Source organism: Leucoraja erinacea, chromosome 7, assembly GCF_028641065.1.
Source record: "Leucoraja erinacea ecotype New England chromosome 7, Leri_hhj_1, whole genome shotgun sequence".
Taxonomy (NCBI): domain Eukaryota; kingdom Metazoa; phylum Chordata; class Chondrichthyes; order Rajiformes; family Rajidae; genus Leucoraja; species Leucoraja erinaceus.
Window position 1 is genome coordinate 67665743 of NC_073383.1, and position 14116 is coordinate 67679858.

Consider the following 14116-nt stretch of genomic DNA (forward strand, 5'->3'; position numbering starts at 1 on the left):
CATAAATTACCTTTATCTGTTAGTTTATATTCAACATAATAGCCTGTTTTGAGACTCTTGCAAAGAGCTACCAGATCTTTTTCCAATTGCCTTAATGTAGATAGGGATGCGTGCCAGTATTCAAGTAAATTAATACTTGCTAATACATAAGGAAGTTTGTATAACATAGTAGATTGCTGAATTTAAATTGGTTAATTTGTGGTTGTGCATTTACATTGATTCCATCGTGAGGTTAATTCTGCCCTTGGAGCAAGGGTTGATTTAATGGTAGTACTTGAGGATTGGTTTACAAAAAATTTACAATGTGTGAACAATGTGTGTTTCAGCTCCAGATTTATGTTAGTGAACTTGGTAAGTAATATTTAGAATATCGGTGCAATGAGTTGTCAATCAGGGTATTGTGTAGAGTAAAGAACTGAATGTGGTGCAGGATGGAAAGCATTCTTAGTTTTTTGTATTTGAAGTAACAATCTCATTTTATTTGGGAAAACAAATTCTAAGTTAATCCTACATTGTTCTGCATTTATCATTGACAACTGTATTTTCTTTCCTTTAGAGTGAAACGATGGCAGCAAAGAGCGAAGTGGTTGACTCATTTACAACAGAAGCAGGCATTGAAAGCAAATTGCTTGATCGAGAAATGATGCTGGATTACGCTGATCAGGAAAAAATTGGAACTCCAATCACTCCAGATTCTAAAGCTTCCGATTGCAACGACAAACCAGAGGAAGCAAAGGATGCTGTCACTGACTCCCCATCAAGTTGTATCGACGCTGCTGCTGAATCAGTCAGCAAAGCAGATGTCAGTGGCAGTTCCACATCATCCGATGTTGTTTCTGGGACGCCACAAAAAACCAGTAGCCGTCGGCAGTCATTTATTACTTTGGAGAAGTTTGATCCGTCCACCTCGTGCTCCTTCAGTCAATCGCCTATAAGTAAATTTACACAAGCAGCCACTGAAGCTCTTATCCCTCTGCAGAACAAAGCAATGGCGGTGGAAGAAGTACCACAACGTGAAACCGATACGGTTTCCCAGGAGGTCTGTTTGAACACTTCAATCGCAGGGAGTAGACGAAGTAGACGCAAGGAGAGTAAAACTGAGCAGTTGATCTTAGAAAAGCCAACCAAACGCCCCAGGACTTCCAAAAATATTAAGTGTTCTGTAGATGAGCCATCTGATGCAAAAGAAGGTTCTTTAACGTGTAACACAAATCCTGCTAAGGAGAATGAAAATGATCTACGTGAAGTTGACTGCAGCCAAAATTCCGAGAGTCGGTCAGATAGCAAACAGCCAGTAGATGTCGGGGAGAGAGGTTTGTTTTCTACTGTTGGCACAAAAGAGAAATCATCATCAGAAAGTCCTACATCTCTTCAAGATGAGAGTGATGAACAAAATTCAAAAACACTACCAAATAAAACACTACGGCGTTCTTCTAGAAATAATTTAGAAGTGAATGTGTCTGATCAGACTAACAAAAAGGCAAAAAATGAGCGTGGCAAATTCCAGAGAAGATCGCAGAACCAGGGAGTGAAGTTTCTTCAGAATGAGTCTTCTCAGAATGAAGTGTCTAAGGAGAAAGAAAACAATTCTAGAACTTCATCCGACAACTCAGAAACTAAAAAGATTTCCGGTATGAAAACTGATACCCAAGAACCTGCGATCAAATGGCGTTCTCACTACCACACTCGTAGATCATCCCAAGGCTTATCTGATGCAGAAAACAGTTGCACTATGACTGCAACTGAGAGTTCTGAAGACAGCTCTAAACTTCCGAGTGGGAGAAAGAAAAGCAGAACATCTAAGGGGAAAACAAAGAGGACAGAACTGACCCCTGAGGGGCGCAAGGCTCAAATGGTAAAGGAACATGAAGCAACAGTGGACAACAGTCAGCTGTGCTCCGAAAATGAATCTGGTGAGGTTAAACTTTTGAAGCAAGATAAAGAAAAAGAGATGGGAAATCAAGAAGAGGGTGCTGTAGAAGCAGAAATTAAAGATGTAAGTGAAGTAAATCCTACCACACAGCTACTTGTGGAGGCTCAGACTGTTGAAGAGTCAAATGTAGAAACGGGCCCCAAAATGCACACAATAGTATCTGTTGAGAGCGAACATCCTGAAACTACTGAAAATGTGAAAATGGAAACTATGTTAGAAGAGAGTACATTTGAGGAAGCCTGCACTAGCGTTGGTGTTGAATCCTTGCCTTTTGAGGGAGAGATTTCAACTGCTGAAACACCAGCTGTTGACTGCTCAAACGATCCACACGTGCAACATACAGTCAAAAAGAATGAGAAAATTAAGAAGTCCCATGTGAGAAGTAAAAGGGCCCGGAAAACTAAAAGCTGTGATTGCTGCCAGAACCCTTTGCAAAAGCATAGGAAATCACCAGCAAAAAGTGAAGAGGATACTGCCATGCCAGATTTACATTCTGATGACCAGAGAGGGCATGATTCGCACCAGAGTTTTTCGGTATCTTCTGAAGAGAAGTTATCTGAAAGTCCCAAGTTGAATAACACAGGAAATGATGAAACTGGGCCTTGTGCATTCAGTACGCCCTTAACTGAGAGCAGCAAAATACATCCTTTTGGTCCGTCTTTTAGTACTGTTGCTTCAGAAGTGGATTCGACTGAAGAAAAGTGCCTCTTAGCAGTCATTGAAACTTCAACAGAGCAGAAAATTGGGGCACTTTCAGCAGAGCAGGAAATAGAAGAAACTTTGGATTCTGGAAAGAGTGAGCAAGTGGAATTGAAGGCAGGAGCTGAGGCAGATGATACTTCAAAAGTACCAATAACAGAAGAACCAGTACTAGAAGAAACAACGACGCACAATGCTGATGAGCCAACTGCTTCATTGAGTGAACAAGTAATAAATGAAGAAACCCATGGTGATATCTGTGAATTAGACCAGAATCAAATGAGTATCGAAGGTGTTTCTTTAGCTCCTGAGAAAGTGACTAATGTACTGGCAGGACCAGATGAGATTGGAAAGGCAACAGTCTCAGACGGAGAGCTTGTGCAAGATGAACTAGAAACTGCAGTGCTACTCAAAGCCGCGGAGCCTGATGAAAATGAAAAGCCGCCACCTGAGGTGGAAGAAACAGCAAAAACTGGTCTCTCCAAACCTGTGATACCAGACAGTAATGCAGCTGAACCTGCGGGTGAGCAGCTCATGGAATCGCCACAGAAGATCAAAAATGATAGCACGTGGCTGATGGGACCCGTCCTACACAGTCCTTCAGGGGTGCAGGGATCTTGCGTCTGGTCACCTACAGCCTCGCCTTCTACAAGTATTCTTAAGAAAGTAATGAAACGGCCACCTGAGAATGACTCTCCTTCACCAGTGAATAAGGTAATGCAATATTGAGATTTTCAGCTTGGAAGTGTATACTTGTACATTTATCCATTTGACTGGCTGAACCATGGATGTCACACATTTGACCCTTGGATATTGTTGAACCGACTGTTCTTCAATTGGGAGCTTCTTGGAAATTTTATTATTGTGCCTCATTGACCCCTGTTTGGGGAAATTGGTGCACAATATGGTATGGTTTGACTGTTAGAGATTCTGTGGATTGATACACTTAACAGTAGCACAGTAGTTAAAGGTTATTAAGTTAGTGGCCAGAGATCTCAATCATTGATCCAGAGTTGAGAGTTTGAATCCCATCACAGCAACTGAGGAGTTTGAATTTGATAAAATCTAAGGATCAAAACAAAAAAAAAACTATGGTAATCATGAGGTAGACAAAAATGCTGGAGAAACACGGGGGGTGGGGCAGCATCTATGGAGCGAAGGAAATAAGCAATCTTTCTGGTCGAGCCTTCTTCAGTATGATCTGAAGAAGGGACTCGACCCGAAACGTTGCCTATTTCCTTCGCTCATCGATGATGCATCACCCGCTGAGCTTCTCCAGCATTTTTGTCTACCTTCGATTTTCCAGTAGTTCCTTCTTAAACAAGGTAATCATGAAGCTGTTTTTGCCAAAAGTCTATAGACAATAGGTGCAGTAGGCCATTCCGCCCTTTGAGCCAGCACCGCCATTCAGTATGATCGTGGCTGATCATCCACAATCAGTACCCCGTTCCTGCCTTCTCCCCATATCCCCTGACTCCTCTATCTCTGAGCCCTATCTAGCTTTCTCTTGAATGTATCCAGAGAACCTGCCTCCACCGCCCTCTGAGGCAGAGAATTCCACAGACTCTCAACTCTCGGTGTGAAAAAGTGTTTCCCCGTCTCCGTTCTAAATGGCTTACCCCTTATTGTTAAACTGTTGCCCCTGGTTCTGGACTCCCCCAACATCGGGAACATGTTACCTGCCTCTAGCATGTCCAAATCCTTAATAATCTTATGTTTCAATAAGACCCCCTCGCATCCTTCTAAATTCCAGAGTATACAAGCCCAGCCGCTCTATTCTCTCAGCATATGACAGTCCCGCCATCCCAGAAATTAACCTTGTAAACCTACGCTGCACTTCCTCACTAGCAAGAAAGTCCTTCCTCAAATTTGGAGACCAAAACTGCACACAGTACTCCAGGTGTGGTTTCACTAGGGCCCTGTAAAACTGCAGGAGGATCTCTTTGCTCCTATACTCAACTACTCTTGTTATGAAGGCTAACATGCCATTCGCTTTCTTCACTGCCTGCTGTACCTACATGCTTACTTTCATTGACGGATGAACATGGACCCCCAGATCCCGTTGTACTCCCCCTTTTCCCAACTTGACATCATTTTGATAATAATCTACCTTCCTGTTTTTGCTACCAAAGTGGATAACCTCACATTTATCCACATTAAACTGCATCTGCCCACTCACCCAACCTGTCCAAGTCACCTTGTATTCTCATAGCATCCTCCTCCCAGTTCACACTGCCACCCAACTTTGTGTCATCTGCAAATTTGCTAATGTTACTTTGAGTCCCTTCATCTAAATCATTTATGTGTATTGTAAATATTTGTTTCACTGATATCCTTCAGGTTCTAAATCTACCGTTCGTAACACATGCGACTATGTGACTCAAAATGCAGTAATATAGTTAGTGTTCTTAGCAATAGCTTATCGGGCAAGCAGAGATGGATAACATATTGGTGTTGTCAGCTGTGTTTGCATCTCTTGAGCTAGGAACTTATTTTAAAGTGATTTACTTCCAGTATGCTTTTGTCCAGTATGCTGTCAGTTCCAGATTATGACTATTAGCTGCCCATCACACATGTCTGAAGCAACTTCCTTGAATTTATCCTTTGCATTACATAAGTGTTAATTGAAGGAAAGTCTAGCATGCCTGCATGCAACAATTTACTCCGCGTCTGATGGAGTTCACCTCTTAAATTTGCTTGTGTTGTATTGTTTCTCAGTAGTTAGTATATTTTATCCGGTGTGTTTTTGTAGTTGGAAAGATTTGTTTTTCTGGGTTTTTTAACCCACAAATTTTGAGCATGTACATTTTGGCAATATTATAAATTGTTCAATTTGTGCACTTGCTTAAACGCATCTTTCTGTTTCAAGTAGTTTTTTTGTTTGGTCTGTTTCGTACATATTAATGCTAAAAATAACTCTTCATCACTAGTGCAGGAAGTATGCATGTACTTTAAGCTAAATAAGAACTCTGAAATTAGTACTGCCTCTGTGTACTTATGGTCAATGGTATTTGGCAATCTAGCAAGGCAAACTCCACTTGATAAAAAGCTGCACAAGACATTTCTTAAAAAAGAATCCACGGCCCATTTGGCTTAAACAAATGTTTCAAAATCAGCAGTTTTCCATGTTTCATGAGATAAGAAGAGTAAGTATTTTTCTGTTGCACGTTTGTTTTGTGTAGATCCGTCGAGTTTCATTTGCAGATCCAATTCGTCGGGAAGGTTTAGCAGATGACATTGATCGCCGCAGCCCGGTGGTGAGATCCCATTCTGCAGGAAATTCCCCTGGGTTAAATCATTCAATCTCAAATGGTTGTAATCGATCTAGTGTTCAATCCAAGGTACGGTCAATTCTTATTTCTATCAGATAGAAAAGGTTATTGTTTTCTATTTGAATTAGTCCATCGAGTAGGATTTAACTAAGTATTTTTCTACCTACTCCAATCACTTACAGTGCATTGCATGTATCTACTTGAACTGTTCTGACCACGGAATATTTCTCCAAATCATTTAGTTTCAAAACCATCTTCAAATCAACTATTCTTAACTTGAATTTGCACTGTCTAATGATTAAATTTGTGTTGGGCTTCTGAATTAAAGGTATTTAAATTGGAAATGGTAGCAGTAATCGCCTTTTGACCATAGAGCCTCAGTGCATCCCCATTCTAACTTTACTGCTAAGTTGCGCCATGTCTCACTTTAGGTTATGACCAGATAGAAATGAGCAAACAGTATACATACGTGCCATTTTTAGCAGTGAAATTTTAAATTGAGGGTTAAATGTTAGTTGATTTGTATAATGTTACCCCTATTAATTTGTTGAAAACGGTAAACTGTAGGAATTTGTAATATGCAGTTGGATTTTTAATTTAATTAAAAAGACCAGGCTTTAAGTGATCAAGCCTGTGGATCTTCCAACCAAGATTGCTCCGTCGGCATCTTCCTTTTGAAAAAAGATGCTACTAATTTTCTCGAATTATTGCTGCACAGATATCCTATAGTTATTCTTCATTTAATAAATATCGAGTGTTTAGTATCCAATCCGTTGAACTACAAAAACTTATTTTGACATAACAAAATATCCCCAGTGCCAGTGATTCCCTTAAATCCATCTATCAGTTTTATTTAATGATTTAAAGTTTTAAGAAAATCACATGATATTTTAGCATTACACTGTAGTATTTCAGACTCTGGATCATTTGTCTGTAAGGTGCTTCACTGCGTGTTTAAAGTGGAGTGCTATAACACTGGAGTTATTTTAATTATCTGTTTATCTACTTTCTTTAGTACAACACTACTCCAACCAAAGGGTTCCTGAGTCCAAGTGCTCGTAGTTATGGCTATAAAAGTTCAAAGAAATGTTTGGTAAGTTTTGAAGACCGTCAAAACTAGTAAATGTCTCTATAATAGATCAACGTCCAGTGGAATTTTCTTTCTTTATACAGCTAATTTAAAGGAGACATTTAACTGTTTTAAGACAATACAATAAAGGGCCTGTCCCGCGAGCATGCGGCAAGCGCGACCTAACGTCGCTTGAGCCGTACTGCCTCGCGGGGCCACTTCGATCGCTGGAGCCGTATGGAGATGTGCGGAGCTGGTCCCGACATCGCGCGGGGCTCCGATAAACTGACGCTGTCCAAATATTCCGCGCGGCAACGGCCTGACGGGAGTGCACAGCGTTTTGACGGCGTACGCCTAGCACGAATATCCCGCGGACTTCGCTCGAACTTCATGTCAACTCGTACGGGATCACTCGACCGCCGCGCGGCCCCCGCTTCCGGTTTGGTCGCGTCGCCACATGCTCGTGGCACAGGCCTTTAAGTTCAAGAAAGAATGGTACTGTTTTTTCATTATTCATGCAAGGATATTATTTGGTCCAAACACTTTCCTTCTCCCTACTGTCTGGAGTAACTGAAGTCAGCTATCCAGTTATGCTCAGTTAAAACTGCTCTGACTACAATCAGATCTTTCTCATTTAATTCTGAATTTAATTAGGAAACAGGCCACTAATTGTTTGGAGCTGAAAGTATCAATTTTAGAATTGAACAAGATTGCATTTGTGTAGATGCTGCAAATGAAATATATTTTTCGATGGGCTAATTATCCATGAAAAGCAGCGATGTTCACTGGGTGGCGCCAGCAATGGCTGCCTCTCCAACAGTCCGCCTGTCCCTTTCTTCTTCGTTGTTTTTTTAGTATGTGTTAAATGTGTGTTCTTTAGCTTGTTTTATGTGGGGGGAGGAAACTTATTCTAATCTCTTAGCGTGATGGAGATGCGATTTCCTCCCCCCCCCCTCCCTCGTATCGTATCTCAGTCTGCACTAACATCGAGGAGTTGGCAGCCTTTGTTGGATACCGATTTCAAGAGCTCCAACGTGGGTGCCTGCAGACTTACCACCGTGGAGCCCGCAATCCCTTTGCCAGGGATCGACCTCTGAGCTCTGCCGTGGATGCCTCGGACTTTTAACATCGTGGAGCTCATGGTCTCTGGTTAAAGACCGACATCAGGAACTCCAAGCCGCAGGAGCTTCGACCGCCGGCTGCGGGAGCTACGATTACCCCGGCGGATGGTTCAACTGCCCCAACTGCGGGAGAAAAATGAGGGAAGAAGATTAGACTTTATTGCCTTCCATCACAGTGAGGAATGTGGGAAATCCGCTGTGGTGAATGTTAACTTTTATATGTGTCTTGTTGCTTTTTTAGTATAGCTCTATGATAATTCGCATATCACTGTACCTTAATTAATACATGTGACAATAAAAGACCTTTGAAACCTTTGATGTTTATAATTGAGTACAAAATGCTAAATTAAAACATCACCATTAATTTTTATTATCCTAAATTCTCCCAAGATCTCCGAGATGAGCAAAGAGTCTGTGACATCATCCTCTGCCCGTGTGTATCCTGCTCTGGTCAGCTGCTCTTCACCAGTGGAGACCATTCTACCTCAGCTTGCCTCTAACATGTGGTACATAGCAGCACTTATCTGTAATGCATTTAGTAGTTAATTTAAAATTTTGTGATCCTAGTTAAAATTGTAACAGTTTTGATGGCAAACTGCCTGTAGCTAATCACTAAATATTATACTGATCAATATGGGATGATGTAAATTGCTTCCTCTACTTCGCTTATGATGACTAACACGATTTTGTTCCTTCCATTAGGGCACGAGGTTTGGGCCAACTTGTAAGAGCTAAAAATATCAAGACCATCGGTGATCTGAGCTCACTCACAGTGGGTGAAATTAAGTTGCTTCCAATCCGTTCTCCAAAGGTCTTTGTAGTAAGAAAAGCGCTCAAAGCGTTTTATGACCAGCAGGTGAGTTAATTACTGTAAACTAACACTTTCTATGTAAGATCATGAGACATAGGAGCAGAATTGGGCTATTTGGCTCATCTATTTTTCCCTCTTAACCCCATTCTCCTACCATCTTCCCATAACAGTTGATTGAGGGAAATAAAATTATGATTGAGTATTGAAATTTGAGCCTTTGTATGACACCAAATACAAAAATGAGATTGTGATGAATTCATATGTAGTAATTTTTTAATTAATACATTGCGTACGAGCATAACCCGATAATACACAGTACTATCCGCATCTGGAAACAGTTGAAACTCAGCCTCAAATTGAGAAACATGTCTCTTCTTCTCCTCTTTGCAAATAATCCCTCATTTAAACTATCTACCCTAGATGCGGTTTTTGTTCAATGGAAGAATCCAGGAATCAATTCTGTGGGAGACCTTTATCAGAAGGGGACTCTTTCTTCCTTTCAAGAATTGCAGGAGAAATACGAATTGAACACCAATACCTTTTTCAGATATCTCCAAGTTAGGGATTACGTGAGAACATATAGACAAGACTGCTCCTCTGTAGCTCCTGACATACTCGACGAATGTTTGAAATAAACATGCAGATACAGAGAAGTTGATATCCCACTTTTACAATGCCCTTCAAAATATCGATACTCCATCATCTGAGATTTCTAGGTGTTCATGGGAGGATGAGATGGGTCAACACATTTCCAAGGATATATGGGACGAAATCCGACAACACATACATCATTGCTCTTTAAATGCCAGACACTGCCTGATACAGTTTAACGTACTGCACAGGCTATATTACTCAAAGACCAAATTGAGCAAGATTTTCCCCAGTGTTTCCCCCTTTGTGACAAATGTAATTCTCAAGAAGCCACAATCCATACTTTTGTACTATGTACAAAAATAGAATTTTTTTTGGACGGAAGTCTTTAATGTTACATCTAAAACATTGAACATTCCACTAGACCTGACCCAAAACTGATAATACTGGGAATATCAGAGGCATGTGTCAAACTAACGGTACTTCAAAGATGCTTTCTTGATTACGGTCTAATATCAGCAAAAAAACATATTAAAATTTTGGAAAAAGACAACAGTCCCCTCAGTGAAGATGTGGATTACGGAAATGACAGAGACACTACATCTAGAAAAAATTAGGTTTGGCTTGACTGACAAACCAGATCAATTTTTAAAAATATGGTCTCCTTTTATTGAATTCTTGAACAATACAATGGTTGAACACAAACTCAAAACCGATTGTATGGCTGGGTCGACGGATATATTTCTTTTTCTTTTCATCTTTCTCTTTCCTTTCTTTTCTTTTTTCTTATTTCAAGTTAATATTCTGTTTGTTAAATGTTAAAAATGAAGCTGTGCTAGAGTTGTAGAACTGTTGTCATTCTTTTTTGTACAATTGCTTCCAATAAAATTATTTTTTTAAAAATACATTGCTATAATGAGAGATTGTGTGAGCCATTGATTTGCCTGGAGAATGCATGTCTTTGGCCGTAGTCATATGGATTTTTGCAATACTGTCATACTAATGTACTGCATCGGTGAATATTTCTTGTTTCACCATTGCCTCCCGGATGTTTGCTTTCGATATTAATTGTTTATTCTCCCCACCGTCCAGAGGAAATCTCTTGGTTTAGATGAAGACAATGTATTTGAAGGTGAAAAATTGCTAAATGGAATGGAGAATGCCATTTGCTCTAATGTTGATGATGAAAAGCTGGCAACAGGTAACATTACTTTTTAGTTATGGCAGTGGAAATACGTGGGGGTAGTCTCTTAGGCATAGATTTATTTGTAAGACAAATGAGATTCTAAACTGAAGATTTGATAGTAAGAATCTCAAAAACCGAGTTATTCAACATGGGTTTCATGGAGACAGTGGTACTGAGTTTTCACTTTAAAAGTCTGACTTTGTTCAATGTGGCAAATAGTGGTTTCTGGTTAAACGGTCCATCTTAAAATTCTAATTATTGCTTTCAAATCTTGCCTCTCCTCTGCCCTCACTACCACCATCCCCAGAGACCATGACTTTGCAATCTCCAAATCTAAGCAGAATAGAGGAATTTATTTGCTCTATCTCTGGCCCCATTTTGACAGTAATCATGACAGCTCTCACTTTGCATTTCACCAGGCTTCAGATTGGAGATGTCGAGGGGGGTGGGTAAAGCAGGTTGAGTGGAGATTCTATAGAGGTGTACAAGATCATGTCTGTTTTTTGTGGTTTTAATTAGGGGACTGGATAAGAGCAATAACAAGAAAATTATTTTGGTAGTTGAGATCTCACTTCCCATAAGGTTGGCGTAAACAGTGCCTTCGAAAGGGAATTGGATATGTGTGCTGCTTGTTTAATTGTAGAAAATTAATCATTTGGCTTTTGTATTCTTCCAGATTTAATTGAGACTGCTCCACCTGTCACTCCTCTGGTTTCTGACGTTAATGCCCTCTCTGCACGCTTTTTCTCCGAGGACTTAAATGAGCAATCAGGGAGTCAACTCTTCACAATGCACCAGCAGCTGAGCGGCATGATGGATTGCATCATGATAAACCTGCAGAATCGCTGGAGGTCCCCACCACATGAAGCTGCAGATTGATCATATCAAGATGTATAAACTGGCAAAATTCATCTGTAACAATGGAGGATATTGAGCTGTCATTCCCCATCCCCAATCCTAAAACAAGCTACACTTTATTTGTTCATTATTTGCCACATACTTTCGTACCAGCAGTCGGGTAAATGTTGGCCTTATAATTATGTTTGGGTGTATCCTGCTGCTCTTTGTCTCCATTTTATGGATTGTGACCTTGTATGCTAGTCTTGTCTGCTATTCATCCCACTTTGGGGATATCCTGGTAAAAGTGGCCCTGGTCAGTGGGAGTGACAAAGCAACACCTTCCCTGCAGCAGCTTTTCCTTTTGACTGGCTGGTTTCAACAAGAGAATGGAGGGAAAATTTGAAGGGGATATTGCTCAAAGGAGCTGAGAAGTTGCCGGATTCAAAATGCTGACTTGGTCTCATTTTGATTGACTACTTTATAGAAAGCCAAACCAAACACAAGTTGGTGATAGTGGCAGAACATCAGTGGTGAAAAATGGATAGAATGGTCTTAAAAACAGTTGGGTAGAATAATATATATTGAAAGGACCACAAGGAGCTTTCAATGAGAATCTCATTGACATTATGTACATTGGGATAATCTTTTTTTGAAAATTGTATTAATGTTCTGCAAGGAAAATAATTTTATGATGTTAAATTATATTGTACCAATGGATGTATGGGTTGTTTGTAAGTAGAATACAGCAGTTAAATCTTGCTGATGTTTTTGCATCCCTGGCCATTACTTGACTTTTGTAGTAATGTCTTTATGCCAGAGGAATGGAATCTGAGCTGCACCTTTTTAAAATTATATATATTTTAAACTTGTGCTTAAGCTCATCGTATACTCTTGTACAAATAAAAATAATTTCAATTTATATTGCTATTAATATTTTGAATTTTTGCTTTCAAGGATCACTTTCTTGTAAACAATGTCGGTCTTGATTGAAGTATTAAAGTTGAGATACAATGAGGAAGGAATGGTTGGCTGCATTGAGGCAGCATTTACACTCTAGTAGAGAACCCATTAAAACAGTAGTGTCGGAAAGAACTGCAACGTACTGGAGTAACACAGCAGGTCAGGCAACATATCTGGACAAAAATGGTGGGTGACTCAGTTTCGAGTCTGATCCCTTCATCAGACTACTTTGGAGTCTCAAGAAGGGTTCTGACCCAAAACATCACACGTCCTTAAAACAGATTAGTGGCTATGAAGAAATCTCTTCATTGGTAGATTGTGGTTCTGATTATTGAAGGCTAATTGTCCTTCAACTAATTTTTGTAAGCTCAGCTACTTGCAGATCTAACATTATGAGGATAGACATGGTTGAATATTTTGCAGTGAATGTGTTTCTCCAAACCACCATCCTCTTACACTATTTATTGGATGCAATCAGGAATATAATTGAATAATTGTCTGGGTTGGTTAATTTACTACAGTGCTAATGTACAGTTTGACTGCAATACACAAGGTCCACACAATGTCTGCTATAATTTTCACAGTTCTTCCAAACCATAAACGAGAAATAATACAGGTGCATACAACTTTAGTCCAAATTGAAGGTAGTGAATGGAGAAACCAAATCATAACCCATCCCTGGGCAAAACATTAAATTATTTTTAGTGACAATCTGAGGAGTTTGTTCACTATTACTGTAGTTCAAAAGCTTAATTGTTACCTGGGCCATCACATTGGTGCAGCAGTAGGGTTGCTACCTTACAGCGAATGCAGCACCGGAGACCCGGGTTTGATCCCGACTATGGGTGGTGCTTGTACGGAGTTTGTACGTTCTCCCCATGACCTGTGTGGGTTTTCTCAGATATCTTCACTTTCCGCCCACACTCCAAAGACGTACAGGTTTGTAGGTTAATTGGCTTGGTAAATGTAAAAATTGTCCCTAGTGAGTGTAGGATTGTGTTAATGTGCGGCGATCGTTGGTCGGTGTGGATCTGGCGGGCCAAAGGGTCTGTTTCCGCGCTGTATCTCTAAACTAAACATGTATGTATCGATGATTTGTTTTCCTCTGTCTTAGGATTCAACACTCTATGCTTCAGAAAGTGGTGCATAAAGTAGCTTATCTTGACCATGTGGCATTGAGAACTTCAAGAAAAACACAAGAAATTGAGTAGATATGTGACATTGCTTTAAGCTAAAATCAGTTCAAACTTATGAACATTTTTTTCTGAAATTTGTTGGGAAAGGTTCCTGTTACGTCAAAGTGACTGGTTTGCAGGACCATACTGTATAATTTAGTGTTTTTGTTTACAACTGCACTTTTGGAAATCTTGCCTTTTAAGTGAACTGTTGTGTTGGAGCTCTGTCTTTGAGTAGATTTAAAAGATCTTATTACTTGAAGTGTGGGCAATTCTTGGGCTTTGTCCAATGTACCTCCTTTTAAAAATAAAAGCATGTTTATGCTGATTGAGGAATCTTGCAGTACATACATAATTAATGCTGATTGTACTTAAGCAAATTGCTTCTTTGGCCATGCATTTTGGTCTATATGCAGCAGAAACACTGCATAACCAGAAAACTAGTAATTTGTCTTTAAA

General features: G+C 40.0%; 1 protein-coding gene across 2 annotated transcripts in view; it reads left to right on the top strand.

The window, feature by feature from the left end:
* Nucleotides 1-13985, top strand: part of rif1 (replication timing regulatory factor 1) — a 69363-nt gene extending 55378 nt beyond the window's left edge. For both annotated transcript variants that reach the window (XM_055638716.1, XM_055638717.1), the window contains exons 30-36: nt 557-3346; nt 5815-5973; nt 6920-6997; nt 8485-8600; nt 8797-8950; nt 10589-10697; nt 11359-13985. In XM_055638716.1, coding sequence (XP_055494691.1) covers nt 557-3346; nt 5815-5973; nt 6920-6997; nt 8485-8600; nt 8797-8950; nt 10589-10697; nt 11359-11561 — 3609 coding nt within the window. In that variant the 3' untranslated portion in view covers nt 11562-13985. The remainder of the gene's footprint in view (nt 1-556; nt 3347-5814; nt 5974-6919; nt 6998-8484; nt 8601-8796; nt 8951-10588; nt 10698-11358) is intronic.
* Nucleotides 13986-14116: the final 131 nt, after the last annotated feature.